Source organism: Antrostomus carolinensis, unplaced genomic scaffold (assembly GCF_000700745.2).
Source record: "Antrostomus carolinensis isolate BGI_N321 unplaced genomic scaffold, ASM70074v2 scaffold19291, whole genome shotgun sequence".
Classification (NCBI taxonomy): domain Eukaryota; kingdom Metazoa; phylum Chordata; class Aves; order Caprimulgiformes; family Caprimulgidae; genus Antrostomus; species Antrostomus carolinensis.
This window is the reverse complement of record NW_010295133.1, coordinates 31,054-50,652: the sequence shown is the minus strand read 5'-3', so window position 1 is coordinate 50,652 and position 19,599 is coordinate 31,054. Positions and strand designations below refer to the sequence as shown.

At 49.6% G+C, this 19,599-nt stretch overlaps 2 protein-coding genes across 2 annotated transcripts in view; one reads left to right on the top strand and one right to left on the bottom strand.

The window, feature by feature from the left end:
* Positions 1 to 927: 927 nt before the first annotated feature.
* On the top strand, positions 928 to 3,201 carry UQCC2 (ubiquinol-cytochrome c reductase complex assembly factor 2; the record flags this gene model as incomplete). The annotated part of the gene is made up of 4 exons (XM_010177884.1): positions 928 to 938; positions 1,813 to 1,891; positions 2,253 to 2,322; positions 3,021 to 3,201. Coding segments are annotated over 4 exons (255 nt in total), but the record flags the coding sequence as incomplete, so codon positions are not given.
* A 1,116-nt stretch (positions 3,202 to 4,317) lies between these two features.
* ITPR3 (inositol 1,4,5-trisphosphate receptor type 3) overlaps positions 4,318 to 19,599 on the bottom strand; it is a 45,932-nt gene continuing 30,650 nt past the window's right edge. The window contains exons 32-57 of the mRNA XM_010177885.2: positions 19,201 to 19,388; positions 18,961 to 19,081; positions 18,047 to 18,231; positions 17,763 to 17,911; positions 17,475 to 17,583; positions 17,263 to 17,350; positions 16,852 to 17,021; positions 15,839 to 16,013; positions 15,572 to 15,756; positions 14,754 to 14,954; positions 14,228 to 14,338; positions 13,828 to 13,923; positions 13,450 to 13,551; positions 12,967 to 13,053; positions 12,200 to 12,310; positions 11,522 to 11,714; positions 10,461 to 10,586; positions 9,599 to 9,771; positions 9,320 to 9,484; positions 8,644 to 8,836; positions 8,040 to 8,135; positions 7,490 to 7,614; positions 7,058 to 7,223; positions 6,209 to 6,369; positions 5,528 to 5,689; positions 4,318 to 5,185 (exon numbers count right to left, since the gene is read on the bottom strand). Of these exons, the coding sequence (XP_010176187.1) occupies positions 5,117 to 5,185; positions 5,528 to 5,689; positions 6,209 to 6,369; positions 7,058 to 7,223; positions 7,490 to 7,614; positions 8,040 to 8,135; positions 8,644 to 8,836; positions 9,320 to 9,484; positions 9,599 to 9,771; positions 10,461 to 10,586; positions 11,522 to 11,714; positions 12,200 to 12,310; positions 12,967 to 13,053; positions 13,450 to 13,551; positions 13,828 to 13,923; positions 14,228 to 14,338; positions 14,754 to 14,954; positions 15,572 to 15,756; positions 15,839 to 16,013; positions 16,852 to 17,021; positions 17,263 to 17,350; positions 17,475 to 17,583; positions 17,763 to 17,911; positions 18,047 to 18,231; positions 18,961 to 19,081; positions 19,201 to 19,388 (3,707 nt within the window). The 3' untranslated portion in view covers positions 4,318 to 5,116. The remainder of the gene's footprint in view (positions 5,186 to 5,527; positions 5,690 to 6,208; positions 6,370 to 7,057; positions 7,224 to 7,489; positions 7,615 to 8,039; positions 8,136 to 8,643; positions 8,837 to 9,319; positions 9,485 to 9,598; positions 9,772 to 10,460; positions 10,587 to 11,521; positions 11,715 to 12,199; positions 12,311 to 12,966; positions 13,054 to 13,449; positions 13,552 to 13,827; positions 13,924 to 14,227; positions 14,339 to 14,753; positions 14,955 to 15,571; positions 15,757 to 15,838; positions 16,014 to 16,851; positions 17,022 to 17,262; positions 17,351 to 17,474; positions 17,584 to 17,762; positions 17,912 to 18,046; positions 18,232 to 18,960; positions 19,082 to 19,200; positions 19,389 to 19,599) is intronic.

Sequence of the window (19,599 nt, the reverse complement as noted above, 5' to 3'; positions counted from 1 at the left end):
GTATGTATAAAGGCTTAATACAGCAAAGGGAAATGTACTGGCAGACAGCAGGAGGAACGTCTGAGAAAAGAACTAGAACCATCAAGGATACTTTATCAGTCTAATGTCTGTTTTATTCACATGGAATAAGATTTGCTGATTTTTTTACAGGGGGAGGATACTGTTCTGCCACCCATTTAATAGCTATTTCTGCTATCATTGCTAAAACATTATCAGGGTCATTTGAAACGGGACTGCAAGATACTTTGAAGCTGAAGATCACCTGCAGTGTGATGATGCTTATTCTTGGCAGTCTGTCTGTCCCTATATCCTCTCTCCTGCAGCAGCAATTACCTGCTGAATCAAAAGAGCCTTTCTTTAGTTATCCTCGTTTGGGCAGAGGAGTCATTTACCTGCCTTGTGCTGAGCCTGTGCCAGCATCCCAAGGACAGATGAGCCGTGTCATTTTATCCTGACATGTTTCTGTCGATATTATTCTTATGGATCTGTCTGAATCATTTCTGTTTGATGTCATTAAGCAGCAATGCAGAGTTCTGCTTGAGTTGGCCTCTGCTGTAAAATAGAAAAAAAACCCAAGATGATGATGTGTCGTGATGTGCCATCCACGCTGCTAAATAGATGGCTCTGCAAGGCAGCTGCGCTTGTGCGAGGCACCTAGCAGAGGTTCAGGTACTAGCAAAATCTTTCCAACTTCCTAGACTGAAATAGAAATCCATTTACCCTTCACAAGCTGTTCAGTGTCTTTCATGCTGCTTTTCCCTAATCAGTTCTGAACTATTTTTTTTGCTTGCACTGGGATTTTCACAGAATGTCAGGGATTGGAAGGGACCTCAAAAGATCATCCAGTCCAACCCCCCTGCCAGAGCAGGAACCTCAATGAGATCACACAGGAAGGCGTCCAGGCGGGTCTTGAATGTCTCCAGAGAAGGAGACTCCACACCCTCCCTGGGCAGCCTGTCCCAGGGCTCTGTCACCCTCACTGTAAAGAAGTTTCTCCTCAAGTTGAAGCAGAACCTCCTGTGTTCCAGCTCACACCCATTGCCCCTTGTCCTACCACTGGGCATCACTGAGAAGAGCCTGGCTCCATCCTCCTGACATTCACCCTTAACATATTTATAAACATTAATGAGGTCACCCCTCAGTCTCCTCTTCTCCAAGCTAAAGAGCCCCAGCTCCCTCAGCCTTTCCTCAGCAGGGAGATGCTCCACTCCCTTCATCATCTTGGTGGCTCTGTGCTGGACTCTCTCCAGCAGTTCCCTGTCCTTCCTGAACTGTGGGGCCCAGAACTGGACACAATATTCCAGACGTGGCCTCACCAGGGCAGAGTAGAGGGGGAGGAGAACCTCTCTCGACCTACTAACCACACCCCTTCTAATGCACCCCAACTTTTCTAACTTCCCTCCTAGTAAGTTATCCTATTTGATGCTTTAGAATAAAACAGGCAGCAAAACTGGCTTTTGAGCAGGAAATCTTGCAGATTTCACAGCAGTGGCCAATAAACATGAGAAAAAAAAAAACCTGTCCAGCATTGTTCTTATTAACTGTACTCACTGTTGATCTGTCAAATCTTTTTGAGCAGAGTTTAAGGTCTGTTCTGGAAATCTCATGCCTCTCTATTCTTGTAGGCCAAGCTGGTGGGAAATGGAGGGGAAAGAAAATGATCTGCATTCTGGAGCAGCACAGTAGCATCCCAGCATTGCACTGAGAAGTCACCTAAGCTGTTCCTTGACTGTCCTTCTCACAAGCCTCAAAACGAGATGGTTTTTGCTATGAAGGTTTAAAATAAGACTTGTGTGATATTTTTATGCCTTTCCAGATTGCTGACCCTGAGACCTGCGACCGAATGTATGAGAGCTTAGTCAGAATCCACACCAACTACTACAAAAACAAGGTGAGCTTTACCATTAGCCATCATCCCTCTTTTAGGAAGTGAGTCACCATCTCCTGCAGTTGGCTGCCTGGTCCCAGCAGGATTTCTGGGAATGTGTAACAGCCAGATGAGCGGTCAGGTGGATGCAGCACTACCTGGTGCCTTTGGTCACTCCGGGAAAGCTGCAGATATCTTGGCCTCTGTGACATGTGTGAACAATGCAGATGATAATTCTTGGTATGAATGAAGAGAATTCTTTGAGCTTGGCTGAAAATGAACTCAGACTCTGCTGTATGGTGACATTTTTACCTGTTTTAATGCACTACAAGTAACATCTTTTTCTTTCTCTCTCCTTCTCAAACCTACTTTCTTGCTTGTGAAGTATCCACGCCTGAAAGACACCAACTTCACTGGAGTGACGGTAGAAGATTGCAAGATGATCCTAGCAACAGGTACTAATACTGTCCTTGATTTGAGCATCAGTACATTCTAGTCTTTGTGGTGTTCACTGCATCACTTCTACTAAACACCTGTGACTAAAGGACAGAATGGGCCTGTGCTGCAAGTATATTAGGATGTTTAATGAGGAGTAAGTTCAGGAATAATTGAGGACATCTTCAGTAATCTATCAGAGCGAAAAGTCAATTGTATTTTGCACTGGGCAGGAACAGCAGAGGGTTTGCAGGGGCTCTTTGAGATCAGCTAGCAGGAGCTATGTGAAAGAAATGCACGTTTGCTGCATCATTCCAAAAAATTCTCAGCTTCTGTTTCACCATGTTCAAATTCCCTTCAGTATTTCTCCTCTTTGTATTAGACTTTCAGAGAAAACAGTGTACCACGATGCAGAAATGCTCTCAGCCAGATCATTTATTAAGTGCAATGTAGGAAGCTAGTGCAGTTTTGTTCTGCTCCAATTCCTAACTTTGATTGCAGTGCGTGGAAAGTGAATATTAGTTGTTAGTGATAAGGGACTCCCTGCTCAATTGATTGGAAGGGAAAACAAACTTGCCTCAGGCCCTGAAATAGAAATTCATTAAGATGAAAAGTCAAAAAAGGAAAATGTATGTAAGGCAAAGCTGTTAGGGGGCTTTCATTCCTTTGCTTTTCTTCCTCTTTCCCCATCTCTCTCTCTCTCTCTCTCCTTTTGCAGACATTCTGAAACAGATGGAAGACATGAAAAAAGGGACATGGAAAAAACTGCGAGAAAAGTTTTATGCCAAGAAACCTGAAGAGGACTCAAAGTGATAGGCTAACTCCCAGATTCTCTGCTGTATATATTCCTAAAGAACTCTATGTTGCCATGATGAATAAAACCATTTATTCCTCTTAGCAACAGCATTTTTGTTCTGACCTACACCTTTCACTTTTAGTGCCTCCTCCTTTTATTTTTTTCCTGAAAAATCTAGGCCATAGCTTAACACATCTGTGCTGAAACCATATTGGAGCAGTGTAGTGTAGAAGAAAGAGCTTTGTGGTGTTAGACCAGAGCCTGTGTTACAAGAAATGGAACAGCCAGGAGATGCACAGAGTCAGTAGGTACAACTGTGTTAGCTTTAAATGTGCTTGGGAAGGTAACAGTAGTGATGATGTGAAAAGGCAGCTCTGCTTGTGTTTCTGTGTGTCAGCACTGGTAACAGTGAAATTGAGGGAGGGATAACTTTTAATAATCACATTTATTTTTCCTTTTGAGAAGACAACAGGAGAGGAATGAGGGTGAGTTTACTGTGGTGATGGTGGGACAGTGTTAAAGGGTTTAATTGAGATTTCAATCAGATGCTGCAGTGGTGTGCTGCTGGTCCAGCTAGCTATATGCAGATTTCCTTCAGTGTGAAGAGAAGGTTCCGTCTGGGTTACTGCATATCTGTGGGATAAAGATATTGGTATATAGGGCCATAATCAAATTTCAGATGTGCTTAGTTCACTGCTGTGGCCTATTTTTATTCCTTTTTAAAGCTTTAGTGCTTGCATCAGTGTCTATTCTTGGGAGGCAGAGGCACAGGACTGTAGTTGGGGTGGCTACAGCACTGCCTGGCTTGGGAAGGATGAGTGTCTAGAACACAGCGATGCCAGGACTCTGCTTGGCTCCAGGCAGCACCAACAGCTGCTCCTTTTTATGTATCTGAACAGCGTTTTCCTGGCAAGTAGGAAGACTTTGAAACTTTGCAGCAGGCTTTAATCCAAAGCTTCAGAAAACAAGGCTGGTGTTCAAGGTAGTTCTTCATGGTAGCATTCATCTTCTGACTGGAGCATTGTACTGCATTTTAAAGTTTAACATCTGGAGCTGAAAGCATTGGGTTGTGGAGCACCTTGGGTAATACAGCCCTGGTTTGGCTTCAGGTCTTTGGATTGTTCTCTCTTTCTATTTATAACAGCTCCATTACATATCAGAGTGCACAGGAAGGGCGCTTTCTTGACCAGGTTTAAGTTTTTATTGTAACATGATTTTGTATTTAATTTAGTTAAGGCAATTTACACTTTAGTTCTTAAGTAACAGTAACAAAAAAACCAAAACAAAACAAAACAAAAAAGTAAAACATTACGCCAGAGATGAAACTAAAACACAGGACACCCCTTCACAGTGAACTCCTGTAAACCTGCAGTCTCCTACTACTACTGCCCAGATAGCCTTGGTCCACAGAAGGCAAAAGACTAGTTTGTACTAGTACAAGCTTGGATACTCATCCTCATCTGGTGAGTTAAATTAACAAATCCCTCTCCTTTGACTTTAGCTCCTCTTTACTGCACCCCAGCGATGAACAGAATTCTTTAAATGGAGAAGGATCAGCATGGAGCAGGTACAGCAAATACGATGGCTGGTTTGCAAAGATCCACATGTACTAGTGCCACTCTTGGAATAAGTTAAATATTGCAGCCCTACAGCTAGTTACACCACACCTGAGGTGGAGGCCATCAGGGTGTAGCGCATGGAGATAAAGATACAACCCTCCACATTTGCAAAATAAAGAGTTATTGCAATGAGGAATAAAAGTCCTGTATGATTTATCTTCCTACAAGGGCGTTAGAGTAACGTGTGGGTCCAGGTATCGTGAGGAATCCTGGCCAGTCCCTGGTTCCTGAATTTCTTACAAGCTCTCTAAGGGAAATGTTGACTCTGAAGCCCTTCTGCGTGCTCCATCTTTTTTCTGACAGTGACATCCATGAATGGAATCCAGGAATAAGCAGCCTCGTTAGCTGATAACGAATGTGTAGTCCCTCGGTGGGTAAAGCTGATGCTTCTTCTCCATCTTAATGATTCATGGTGTTCTGGACATCCACAAACCCCATCCTTTGTCTGCGCTTCCGTTGCTCTGTCATCTAGAGTTCAAACAAGGACACAAGTGAGGTAGGAAACCAGGCCACCTCTATTCACTAACGTGCTCCTCTAGTCTGTGACTGACCAGGGCTTTAAGCATCTGCCAGAAAACCCGGTGAGTTGACTCTGGCTGATGAGGAAATATCAAAAAGCACTTGTCCCATGTGTCCCTGACCTCCCCAACAAGAGCTGCAGGAGCCCTTGGCTTTGTATTGAAGTTGTACTGGCTTGGACTGGTTCTGCCTCCTGTTCCCTGCAATCAATGTCTATTTTGGTAAGGACAGCAGGTTTCTACAGTCAGGTGTTCCTCAAGTGTTCCTATTTTTATTAAAAGTGTTTAGTACCTGTTCCTTCAGCTCATTCAGCTGGGAGGTGAGATGGGAGACCAGCTTCATGGTGGTGTTGAGTTTGTCTTGAAGATTTCGGATCTCATTCTGTTCCCCTTCCCCTTCATTGCTGACCAGTGACATGGCTCGCATCCGGGGGAACCAGTCAAGGTTCTTGTTCTGGAAAGGTGATCATGGAGAATAGGAGTTGGAGGAGGGGGTCAGGAGGAGGGAAGAGACCTGGTAGGATTTAACAGGAAGCCTGCCTGTGCTTAGAGATTAAAGAAATTCTCACAGGCTTGTCTGTATCTTTGCAAATTTTCCACTAATGGTCCATTTCTATTTTTTTTTCTTACAACCTTCTGAGCTGAAGTTCACAAGTTTTTCTTTTCTAAATTTCCTTTCCCTCCCTTCTTGCCTTGAAATCACCTTGAAGTCACACACTCTCCTGCTCGCTTCTGCCCTTGGTTCAATCCTTAAATACACAGTGTAAAACATCAAACAGACAATGTGGTGTTGGCTGAGATTGCAAAGTGGAAATAACCAGCTCAGAAAGAACTACAGCACAAAAATGTTTCTAAATATTTTCCAAAAGCTCCTCAAAACTTTTTTTCTTTGGCAAGCTCCTCGCTCTCAAATATTTCCCGAGGGTAGGCAGGTTGAAATAAAGAGCTGCCTTGAGAGGACACACACACGTACCTTGATCATCTGCGCCACGTAACTCTCTGGCCCTGTGTAGTCTGTCTTGTTCTTCACTCGCACCAGCACTATGAAGTACAAGTAGTTCCACATGTTGTGTTCATATTTAATATGTTCCTCAAAGGACACTGTCTTGTTGTCAAACTTGTCCCTTTCGAGTCCTGGGAAAGGCAGTCGAGAAGGGAGGAGATGGGGAAGAGAGGAGAAGGTAAGAAGTGAGCAAGCAAACAAATGTGAAAGGAAGTACAGATAATTATATCCTCTCCCACGTGTGACTTTTAAGAAGTGCTTTTAATAATTAGTTGGCATTTAGCACACAACAAGCATCCAAAACAGGGAAAAATAATCCAGTTGTGTATTCAGGAGGCTTCTATTTAAAGTCCTTACTAGCTATTCCTGCCTAGGGATCTAAAAAGCATAAAATACACCCAGTGGATCTTTTAAGAAAAAAACAACTCTTACTTATTGGGTTTTTCCCTTTTTTTTTGGATGCCTTCCCATGACTGAAAGCACTCTAGAACATCCTCTGTATTTTATTTCCTTAGTAATTTTTTTCCACTGGCTAAGTGATGGTCTCAGGAGTGATGCACAGCAACACGAACTCCACAGTGTGGTGTTTTAGTTTAACACCTCATTAACAGAAGGCGAGGAAACAATACAGATCATTTCCTCTCTCAGTTTGTGTCCTTGGTTAAGGCCCCTCACGCTGCAGTGACCCATCAGTGAACAGATTTAAATTTTGCTGTGAACCAAATGAAAACCAGAAATCAGCTGAAATTCCTTCCCTCAACCTTAGAAGAGAGGAAGAGCTTTGAGATAATTCCTGTAGACTGAGGTCCCAGCACTCACCACAGATGAAACAGGTCGTCTTCAGTATCTCTTCCTTCTTCTGCTTCTCGCTCCTCAGATCAGCAAAGGTGTCAATAATGACCCCAAAGATGAGGTTAAGGACGATAATAATGACAATAAAGAAGAAGAGGAGGTCGTAGACAACCCGAGCAGGAAACAAGGACTCCTGTAATGGATGAAAGGGATCAGTGCGTGTCTTGCACGTCTCTCCTCTAACCACTCCAACCCTGCTGCCTGGTTACACAGGCCATGGGCTGAGGGCACCAGGTGAGGAGGAATGACAGGGACGTGACAGGGGAAGAGAGGAGGAAAGTGCTGGAGAACAGTGTAAGGGGACAGAACTGAAAGGGTCACGGTTTCCAGGGAGGACAGGCAGCTGCACAGCAGTATATGCAGCAGAAAAAAGGGGTCCTGTGTGCTGCCCAAACTCACATCCTTGGATGGCTTCCGCAGAATGTCACCCACGCCCCCTCCGTTCCTCAGACCGTGGTTCAGGACAGTGACGATGCACATGAGCAACGTGTCGCAGGCACGTTCCCACTGGTCAGCATCTGTTTCTAGAGTACCAGAGCAGGGAAATAAAATGAAAAAAAGCCAAATCATCGACAGGGCTGAAGTACCAGACTATTACACTGAATCTAGAGCTGTGGGGATGACAAATCTCCTGGGAGCAGATGTTCCTTGTGGATCTCCCAACCAGCAAATTCCCAGCAGCTCCTCCAGCTTGCTTCTCGCTGAGGAGGTGTTTGGCTGAGCATTCCTGAAGCTCTCACTTTCTTTATGACTCAACTGAATCTACTTCAACAGTTTTAATGCCAAGGTCAGTGCAAAATTTGCAGGCCTTTTTGCCTAACACGTGCCAGAAAGTGGGTTGTTTGTTTCCACCTTTGAAAAGCCAGGATTTTTCTGAGCTCGCTGACAAACCAGGCAGCCAACCTACTCTGCCACTAACAGAATCAACGTTTCTAATGAGCTCACTTACCTTCCAAGGCAGTGGGCACAGCAGAACAGCTAATTTTGTCACTGCTGCATGATTCCATGAAGGTCTCCATGTTCCTTTGCATCCCCAAGGGATTATCTGCAAGTAAAAGAGACCGCAGCCTTGTCAGAGCATCAGCTTGCCTTAGTAAAGCTCTTTGCTGCTGTCACAGATGCTTTTCAACCACATCTTCTTGAAAAAAAAAAAGGTTTTTACGTATTCTCCTGGCCTTTTCTAGGCTTCAAATCTTTTGCTCAAGTTTCAGTAAGACCTCCACAGTGCTAAAACTTCATTTGTAGCTGTACACCCCCTTCTCTGCACCCCCTAGCCCCAAACCCCTGCTCTCTGCAGCACAAGGTCCCTCAGTTGGCACAGGCAGCTGTCTTCTCAGCTAACCCCAAAACCAGAGCTACCAGGAGTTTGTGCCAAGGGTTTAAACCCCACAAGGCACATACACACACACACACACACACAGATGTGCGTGGGTTTTGCAGCGGGGAGGGAGCAGGGTCTCATGCAATGGTCCAGCTGCAGAAGGGAACCCATGCTCTACCTGGCCCCTCTCTAACCCAAACACCCCAACCAACGAGGGCAAGGGCTGAACAACCTTTGGCTTTGCTGTCTGGCAGTCGGTCCACCTCCAGGATGAAGTCATCCTTCAGGAACAGGAAGCCCACGATGGAGAAGAGGTAGACGAGGATGAGAGCCAGGAGGGCTGTCAGCAGGATGGAGCGCCCGTTCCGCGTCACGCTTTTGATGACATTAAACAAGGTCTCCTCACGGTAGATCAAGTCAAACAGCTGAAAGGAGCCAGAAGCAAAGAAATGCCATGGGCTGCTTTTCTTGATAATGCCTGGTCTATCTATAGCCCCTTTTATCCTGAGATCTTGGCTCACTCAGCAGACCTTGACTAACTTTCACATAAAGCATTCAAGTTTCCCAGGTTACTGTAGGGAAGCAGAGAAGAATGAAGTGACTTATGCACAGTAGGAGAGCCAAGAATAGGACACATGCACCCTGCCTCTGCCCTCACCAGCTCACGTTGTCTCCCAGCTGACCCAGACAGTAGAGATTAGAAAGAGGGAGATAGAAAAAGACGAGGAGAGAGACAGTAATAGATACTGTCGGAAGGCAGAAAGATCAGCCTACGCAAAGATTAGAGCACAGTGAATTGTTCTCACTGCTCATATCAATCAGCCCCTGGAAGGTGTCACAGGAACCTTCTAGCTTCTAACAGGGCAGACAGGCTGCCTTCATGCCCCAAATATCTGCATTTATCTTACCAGGATGCTGTAGAAAAGTTCGTGCACAAAGAGTCCCAGGACGCTCGTCAGGATGTAGCCAACGTGGTAAAGAAATTCCACATCCATGATCATGGCCTTGTAGCCTCGGATGAAGGTCCCACGATTGCCCACGAAGCTCACCACAAACACAATCTTGTTGGTCAGCTGGGGAACAACCAGAAATGAGAGGGAGTGGGGTTTGCTGCACTTTAGGAATGCAGAACAGCCTCCTGTGTCATGGGCTGCTAACTCTATTTTTCCAGCATGTGGAGAACTTACGTTGAGAGCTCCCAGTATGTTCAGAGTGAGTCCAATCCCCAAATAATAAATCGATCGTAAGATCAGTGCCACGAGGAGAGGTCTGACACCATAGCGCTTAGTGAACAGGGCCATGATGGAGAAGCAGATCAGAATCCAGAAGAGCAGTGAGATCAGTGGGGAATCCAGCACTCCTGGGAAGAGAAGACCCACAACAATGAAACAGCACGAGATTAAATACATGCTGCCAATTGGACACTGTGCTACTGTCCAGACTGTCCAGAAAAACTGATGTGCTGATTATCAGAAGGGAAAAAAAGAGAGAAATTAAACTTGTCTGCAAAGACTAGTATTGACTAAGAGAGTTCCTACTGATATCATAGAATCCCAGACTGGTTTGGGTTGGAAGGGACCCTGAAGCTCATCCAGTTCCAACCCCCCTGCCAGCAGCAGGGACACCTTCCACTAGACCAGGTTGCTCAAAGCCTCATCCAGCCTGGCCTTCAACACTTCCAGGGAGGAGCAGCCACAACTTCCTTCCTTCCTTTTTAAACATCTTTTATCTGAGATCCCAAAACCACTGTGAACAACAAGGCTTTGCCTGACAGCGGGTACATGTGCTGTCATTGCTCCCCTCATTTTACAAACGGGGAAAGCACAGCCCAGGAGGAAGAGACTTTTCCCCAAGAAGAAAACAGTGGGAGGGCTGGCAACTGAAATCTTGACTCAATCCCTTCCCTTGAGCAGCAGAAAGGACTTGGGGCTTTAGGAGTCAAAAGGAGACTGAGGGTGGGGTCAATACAGGTACAGGGACCAGTTTTCCTGCATAGGAAGGTCCCTTTTTTCTTCCACCTCGAGGAGCAGCAGACACTGGGACACTTACCCATGGAGGTGGCTTCAACATAGGGGTAGAAGAAAGCAATGATTATGTTGATGAAGACAGCCAGGTTGAAGGAAATGCTTCCCCAGAGCGTCATTCTGCGGGAGAACCAGTACATCAGCGGCATGCCTGGAGGGAGAGGAGGCAAACACACCAATCTCAGCCAACTTTGTGCCAAATGGGGAAGGTTTTGTCCTCCCAGATATCTGAAGGGCTTGGCTGAGTACAGCTAGAGGGCCCAGAGGGACCCTGGCCTCCCACTTCCTTCAAAATATTAATAAAAGCTCCCTCCTTATCTGCTGAAATGGGAGGGCAAGTTCAAAATGTTACTGCTCACATTTCTTGGCCCTTTGACCTCCTCTGGCACCTCGGAATCAGATCAGCTCGGTTCTCCTCCTCACCCTCCTCCCCATCTCCCACCTCCACGTCCTTCAAAACAACAGTGCCTTTGTGTTTTCAGCCCTGGTGCTCGGTCCCAGAGGAGACCCAGCCAGCAATTTCCCATCCATACTGGAAACTTATTTCCTTCTGAATTCCTAAGATAGTTTTGACTGGATCTGCAAGTGTTTTCAGAGCTGCTACACTATTCCTTCGCTTCATCACAGTATTTATAGTGTGACTCTTTATTGAGCTCCTGTTATTTTAAGCCAGGATTTCCGTCCTGCTGCAGCCCTGAAAGCACCTAAGCAGGTCTGCAGGGTGCAGAGAAACAGGTTTTATTTCCCATATGTAGCTGTTAGCTCCTGGCTTAGGAGAAGGCAACTGAAAACAAATGGAGAGAGGGCTTTCCAGAGGAAAACACCTGCAGGTGTAATCCCAGGGAATGTGCTGCAAAATGCATTTCAGACTACAGAGGAACTGCATCCCTGGGATCTTGATTAACCTCCACTCCCTGCAATCTGCTCAGTGTGTTGTGCTCTGCAGTGCAAGGGGCATGAGGAGCTCGGAGATGTGATTTCCAGGCTGCTGCCAGGGTTTGCAGCCCGTTCAAAGCCTCCCAGTCTCACAACAGAGGCTGTTTGAGGAGCCCGTGGTGGCCAGGGAAGGTCTGGCTTTGCTCTTACTGCGCAGTTTCTTCTGCCATTCCATCTCATTGTGGAGGAAGGAAGATTGGTCGAAGAAATCACTGACTTTGCTGCCCTGCTCATCCTGCTCCGTGGTGGTGAAGAGCCGGTACTTGGTCTCCTTGGTGAGGAACTCACAGATGCCAGGCACCGGGAAGATTATCTGCTCCATGCTTCGGTCCAGGCGCACAATCTGCAGGAAGCAGGACGAAGGGGAAGGTGCCGTCAGATCCTGCCCCTGCCCCGCTTTGGTTTCCTCTTTCCTACCTCCCTCCCGTTCCACTGGGATCCAAATATCACCGGCCATTCGTGTACAATGCTACAAATGGACCCAGCAAAGGCAGCTCTGGAGGGAAAGCTGAGAGAGCCCAAACCCTGGCTGACCCATCTACAAGGAGCTCCGTGCTGGCAAACAGGGACAGAGCTACTGAAACAGCTGCACCCAGCTGCTGTGAGGAGAAAAAGGAAGGGGCTGGGTGGGCAGCTCCATCCCCAGCTCCCCATGGGCTCTGCTAATGCCACCAGCTCTCTGCAGAGCCAAGAGCTTGTCTGCTTCTTGCTGGCACAGGGATGGGAAGGATCCCAGTGCAAAATAACTGGGCACGAGGCAGCTGGAGCACCCGGGGGGGATTCACTGACCACACTCACACTGGGAACCCAAGAGCTACCAGGTCTTGCCTCAATCTGGGATGTGTGTTTCTCATAATAAGCCAGTGGGTCCTCTTCTTCTTCCTGGACTGGAGCTGTTGACTTCAGCATCTGCGTCAGCTGCTTGTTATTTAGGCTGAGCTGGGATGTGGGGAGAGGAAGAGAGGATGAGAGTGGCCTCAGCCGGGGGAATCAGGTCTGACTCTGCACTGCCAACAGCGTTCCTCAAAATCTACCAGAGCTGATAAGGTTTCAGGGAAAAGCAAATGAATTAAAGCTTCCTAAAGGAGTACGAGCCCTCCCTGAGGTGACAGACATTCAATTCCCTGCAATAATTACATCCAAATGCTGCTAATCCACAAATTACAAATCAATGCCCATAAAACCCCAGGGAAATCATATTACTGCTGAATCTCATTTGGGATCTAAGGTACCTAAGCAAGAAATGACAGCAAAGGACTCAGTCTTTCCTTTTCTGAAAGGAAGGGGAGAAAGCAGGTACCAGCAGGACCCATCAGGGCCACCAGCCTGTCCCTGCAGCGAGGTGGATGTCACCCTACGCTGAGCCCCATCAATACAGCTCTCTGGAGCTTGGTGCATGTGCCTTTGGACTTATCGTTTTGGCTACAAGGGCACTGATAAGTTTTTCTTTCTTTAGTCCCCCTGGGGAATATCAAACCCCATCAAATCTGAAACAACAAGACCCAAGTTGGCTCAGTGAGGGTGGAAGAAGCAGATTTTTTACAGTTTCCAGTCACGGCTGGGGCTCTGCCTTCATCCCCGAGGCTTCCTCATACCATGGATGAGATGCCCTCCTCCTCCTCCTCCTGGATTCGCTTCACTGGCTTCAGAAGCTGCTGCAGGGACTTGTTGTGTCGGGACAGCTGGAAGAGGGACAGCAGTAGCTGGGTGAGCACTGGCTGGTGAGTGGCTACTGGTGCCCAGGGGAGTGGGACATGGGATGTCCAGGGGAGTGGGACATTGGTTGTCCAGATGAGTGGGACATTGGGTGTCCAGATGAGTGGGACATGGGGTGTCCAGGGCAGTGGGACATGGGGTGTCTAGGAGAGTGGGATGGCCAGCAAGCTGGGGGCTAGCTTTTCACAGGAGCCAAAAGCCCATATCCCAGCCATGTCTCCCCAAGGAAGCCAGCCAGGCTGGAGGAAATATAAAGAAATATAGAGAAAAAATGTGCAAATTGGTGAGTGGGAGCTCAGCAGGGAATGGGGAGCCCAGCCTGGCAGGGACCCTGCTGTCACAGCAGATTGCAGCATCCATACCTGCAGTGCCAGTATATAAATGTTGTGTCCAACTTCCCGGGGAGAAACCTCAGCATTTTCACACTCCTCCTCCTGCAGATAGGCCTTCTTAATCACGTCAACCTGGAAGGCAGCAGAGGGACAGTGAGCTTCTCCCCATCTCCTTGCCCTGTTTTCCTTCCCTATCCATGAACAGCTCTGGGAATGCCATCAGGAGAGGATGCTCGTGCAGCAGGTGGTGTGTGACCAGTGTTACGGCACCAGCTGAGATGTTTATTGGATTGCAAATCAGAAACTGCATCAGAACCCACAGGCAGAAGAGGTCCAGCAATGGGATGAACTGGGAAGGCTGGGGGCTCACTGGGACAAGGCTGTGGGTGTTTTGCTGTCAGCTCTTACCAGTTCTTGAGGGCGGAGGCTGATGAGGATCCGCTCGGCATTTTCACTGTCGTGTCTGCTCTCCATGAGGGCCAAGAGGAGCTTGGAGGCATTGTCCTGGTGAGGAGAAGCCCTTGCTGAGGGGAGTTGTGCCCTGCCTCTGCCCAGGGCAGAAACCCCCCATGCCCTGGACAACTGCAAGTCCCACGTGCTAGAGACACCTGAGCCTCTCACAGTGGAGATGCACCAGCCCTGTCCCACGAAACCCAGGTGCTCCCATGCTCAATGACCTGACACATGCACAGTCCCTGCTATAGTGGCCATCTCCACCCGACAGCGTGCCCCATGGCCATACCAGCAAGCCCACACAGTGATGATGCCCACACATGTACCCACCACCCCAGCCCAAAGCTCTGCCCACCTTCAGCTGCAGGACCAGGTCCATCCGGTACTTGCAGAGGGGACTGATGTCATTGAGGATGAGGGCTGTGATGATGTCGATCCCGTTGGACTCGTGGGTCACGATGCAGCTCTGGGGAAGCAACACAATGTGTTATTCTGCAGATGCTTCCAGTCCTCCCAGCTTCACCCTCCAACACAGCCCAGGTCCAGAAGAATGCCCTGCCTACAAGTGCTGACCCTGCCTGATCACCCCAGGAGCCCCACATCTCCTCTCCCCAGGGACAGGGCACCGTTTGCATCACTATATTCTTTAACCCCCATTTGCATCTAGCTGAGCAGTAGCTCAGAACCCTGTGCACCCTGACATCTTCTGCTGCCCACATTCCCCTCCCATTCACACCCTGAAACCCAGAGCTGTTCCTGTCCCCAGCTGCTTTCCCATACGTCGTCCCCCCCCCAGATCGTCCCTTGGGTGTCCCTGATAAGCAATAAAATGTCCCAAACACACCAGGAACGACCCAGATGTAACAGTGATACCCACAGACCTGGTTCTCATGGCAGGGCCCTTGGCAGTACTCGGTCAGGGTCTCCAGAGTCTGGGTGATGAGGGCCACATTGTACTCGTTGATGTAGAGACCCAACAGCCCCAGTCCCCCCGTGGTGCTGCCACACATGATGTCGAGGAACTGCAGCGTCTCACACACCAGGTTGTAGTTGGTTTTGTTGTTCTGGCAGCGGAGGAAGTTCTGTTGAGCAAAGCATGGAGTTATGGGGCTGAGCGGCACCACTGATGGGGGGGACAGTCCTGATCCCCCTCCCAACACCCCCTCCAGCTGCAGTTTGATGGAGAATTGGGCTGGGACCACCTCTGTAACATACAAAATTAGATGAGGGGAAATGGCCTCAAGTTGCACCCAGGGCAGTTGAGATTGGATGTGAGGAAGAATTTATTTGCTGAAAGGGTTCTGAGGCATTGGAAGGGGTTGCCCAGGGCAGTGGTGGAGTCCCCATCCCTGGAGGGATTGAAGAGTCGTGTAGACATAGTGCTGAGCGACATGGGTTAGTTGGGGACCTGTCAGTGTTGGGTACATGATGGGACTTGATAAGCTTAAAGGTTTTTTCCAATCCAGGCAATTCTGGGATTCTGTACAGACCTACGAGAGCAGCACACAGCCGTGCCATGAACAGCTCCTTCCACAACACCCAAAGTTATCCATAAGGGATGGTGCATTTGCAGATGGGGAAACTGAGGCACAGTGGCTGGTACAATGCCTTTTTGAACCAAATTGAGGCAGAGCCCAACCTTCCCACACCCCAGTGCTGTGACCTCTGCCCTGATCCCCCAGCAGCCCCCGTAACCAACCTGCAGGTCCCTGTTGTGGTTCTCACAGAGCAGCTGCAGGAATCGCAGGATGGGCTCCATGATCAGGACCGTCACTCCCATTTCATTGTTCTGACCCTGCTCCCCAGTGTCATGGCCCTTCCGAAACCCTATGGCCATCGGGTATCGGGAGGGGGTGCCAGGCATCAGGAAGGTGTCTCCTCGTCCTAGATGGCAATCCAACCTCGTTAGCATCAGGCTGTCCAACGAGACAGGCATTGGCTCTACTAAGAGGACATGGCCCCTTACCTTTGGTGCCAGGGTCAGGCTCGTCTTTGTCCTCACGAGGCTTGTTCCCGATGTCACTCATGTTCACAGACACTGTAGACTTGGTCTCCTGCTGTGCCTTCTTCATCCGGTCATGCAAAACTTTGAAGAACTTCTCAGACTTCTTGTCACTTGTCATGAGGTTGTAAAAGGATTTCTGGGAGGAGGGAAGGCACTTGTTCAAGTCTCCATCATGGGGTCTGAATTGTCCCTGTCTTCCCCTCTGGTTTATCATAGGATCCCAGACTGGTTTGGGTTGGAAGGGACCTTAAAGCTCATCCAGTTCCAACCCCCCTGCCAGCAGCAGGGACACCTTCCACTAGACCAGGTTGCTCAAAGCCTCATCCAACCTGGCCTTGAACACTTCCAGGGAGGAGCAGCCACAGCTTCTCTGGGCAACCTGTTCTAGTATTTGGTAGCCTCTGGCACTCAAGACCTTGTCTGAGATAACCTGGTGAGCAGGTTTATTTCTGTGCAACAGCCGTGGACATCACAGTCATCTTGGATTTAGGGGGTGGATTGTCCCCTGCTGCTGTGCTCTCCCTTACCCTAAAATCAGAGTGAGGGACAGAGCAAGCAGCACTCACAGCAGCTCCAGGTCTAGAACTTACTGGTTTTCACAGGTACCATTTTTTGTCTTCCCTGTGATAAAGGACTCAACATAACCCATGAGTTACCACCCAAGAGCTGCAGCCCTGAGCCAGGTGAGCAGTACCTGGCAGAGGGCATCAGCATGACTCCAGAAACAACCTACAACAACCTGCCCCTTCCACAGCAGCCAGCCACAGAGCTGGACAACTGAAAACCACACAGATTCCTGCAGTTCCTCCTCTGGGCAGCCAGCAAATACATCCAACCAAATGGTCAACCCAGGATGGAGGACTGCTCTGCACCCATGTCTTCCAGGTGCTGGGATGGTTCCACTTGCACCCATCAAACTGTGGCTGCTCAATCCCCTGGGGGCTGGTGCCCACCATACACCCAGGGCTCAGCACCTGGATCTCCGTGTTGCCTCCATCCAGCAGCCGGATGGCAAGCAGGATGCTCTCTTGGAAGATCTTCTCATTCTTGGTGCTCATGATGAGGTCAGCCACCAATTTGGTGGCTCCTTCTCGGTCCAGCCGGCACTGGACAGCAGCGATAGCAGACCAGTCCTGGTCTTGGCCTGTATGAGAGGACATGGATGGATGTGATGCTGCTGTTGTGCAATAGTGTGAGCTCAGCTAAACCACTGCTGGGGGCATCTCAGTCCTATCCCTTCCTCTCCCCAAATCCTTTACTCCCATGGAGGTGGGGGCATGGAGACCAGCTACAGCCTTGATCCCACCATGGCTCAGGAGCTGGGCATTTGAGGGGGATGTCAGCAGCGCAGAGAGGCAAGGAAAGTGCAGGAGAGAAGCACTCACCTGCCCCAGCAGCATCCACGATTTCTCCTTTGGAGCTGGACTTCTTCTGCAGGTAATTGTTCAGGAGCATTTTCCGCAGCAGGTTGCCCTGCCAAGACAAATAAACGTCATGAGTCCCTCAACACCAGGGCCAGTACTAGAGCAGAACAAAGCTGAGCACCCATGGGATGAGGAGCAGGGCTGGGGACGTGCCATGGGACCACGCTGCTCACCCTCTCGCCATATCTGTTCCTCTTCACCAGCATCTGCTGCAGCGTCCTCAGCACCTTGATGCAGAGCTTCTCCTCTGTCTCCATGAGGTCCTTGGTGTGCTGCACCAGCCTGGCACAGCAAAACCACCGTCACAGAACCACAAGGGACAAGGGGTCCCTGAGAGAACCATCCCCGCCATCCCTCCAGGCTGTGGGCACACACTGGGATGCACAACCCACAAAGGATGAAGGTCACCAGCCCTTCCCAGCACTCCCAGCAATCCCTGGGCAATTGCAAAGCATCCTCACTTGGACAGGAAACCTCCGCTCTCGCATCGCTGGAACGCCTCTGTCCCCTCCATGAAAAGCAGCTCTGGCCGGTGGAGGACATCCACCAGGACAGACAGCTCAGCCTCCACCAGCGGTTTCAAGCGATCCTCCAGGGCATTGATGATGTCCTACAAGTCACAGCACACACCTTTAGGGTCAATGCATGAGTAGGATACACAAGCACAGGAGAGGGACCTCTGCAAGGCAGCACCTTCTTGCTCTCATGCACTGATCCATGCCCCTGTTGCCTCCCTGCTCCATACCTGCAGCTTCTCTATGATGTTCTTGTAGTCCCACTGGTTGGGGGTGGTGGAGACGCGGGGGAAGGTCCTCGTGGCCGTCTTGTAGCTGGACGTGTTCCTCTGCACAGTGTTGGTGGAGCTGCTGTTGAGCAGGGAGCTGACGTGGGCATCCAGGTCCATGGGCAGCGCAATGGAGCGGCTCTTGGCTGAAGGAGATGGAACCAGGGTTGAGGACAGCCATGACCCACCCCACACCATCAGCTGGGTCCTATCCCACTGGGCAGCCCTTCACCAGCCCTTCATTTGCACTAAAGATTTGGGTGAAATACAAGAGTAAAGTCCTCCAGCTTAGTGGGGGGTGGAGTATTTCCATCCATCCCTGCCCATTGCAGTTCAACATTGCCCACAGCCCCTCCACCAGCCCAACCTAGGATGGAAAGAGGCACCACCTCCAGTTTTTGGTCGGGAAAGCCCAGTATGGAGATGTTGTAAGCACCCTGCCTCAAATTACAAAAGGAAATCCCCACCCAGTGTCTAACCACCAAGGAATCCTTTCCACAGGGTGACTCAGTGCTGACAACCCTTGTCCTGAGTCAGGCAGCCACAGGCAGGTTGAGGGCAAAGTTCTGGAGAAGGAAAACCACCACAAATGCTGGTTTTGCTTCCAGGCCCTTCACCAGCAGGGACACACCAGGGATCTCCCAGCCAAGCTCAGGTTTTGGTTATCCCCACACCACCCTGGTCATGACTGGAGATGTAGCTCAATAAAAGCACATCCTGGAGCCAAACCTCCCCGTTCCTGGCCAGCAGAATCTCACTGGGACACCCTGCCAAGGCCACAGTAGGGATGATGGACCTTGCTCACTGCTGGAGAAGAGGCAACCAAGGGTGGCTGCATTCTCCTGGTTGGTGGGGAGCAGAGCATCTCTCCTTACCGACCATGGCCAGCGTGCGGATGCAGGCTTCCACCGAGCTCTTGTGCTGTTGCTGCAGCCAAGGACACTCCAGCAGCCTCATGGTGGACTGGAGAAGCTGCACCACAATGGTCTGGTGGGTCTGCAGGAGAGAGAAAGCAGGTATGGATCAGTACAAGGTGTGTCCAGACCTTGTTTCAAGGGGCTCAATGAGACCCTCCCTTCCTTTGGCCACAGCTTGGCCATCTACAGCCTCATCACCTGCAGCGAGGTGCTGTTCTCTGAGAAGGGGGAGCTGAAGAATGCGTTGATGGTGTCCAGCACCACTGTCAGCACATACTTCTCCAGTGTAGGGTCTGGCAGGCGCTTCTCTCGCTTCTTGCACATCTGTGAGGAGAAGGGAGGATGCTGATGGTACCAGGGTGAGGTAAGCACATGTCCTGGCTGGATGCTGCTGGCGTGCAGCGCTGCTGGGACCTTGCTGAGCCAAGGGACGTCGCTGGGGACACCTCCTGGGTCTACACCAGAGAGCCCTGACTCCTCTCTAGCCTGAAGTGTGGCAGCTACACAGGTCCCCATGGTGCCCACACCCCACAGCTGGCTCCCCAGGCTTCAAGAGAGCCTTGGTGACACCAATCTGTCCCCATCCAATGCAGTAGC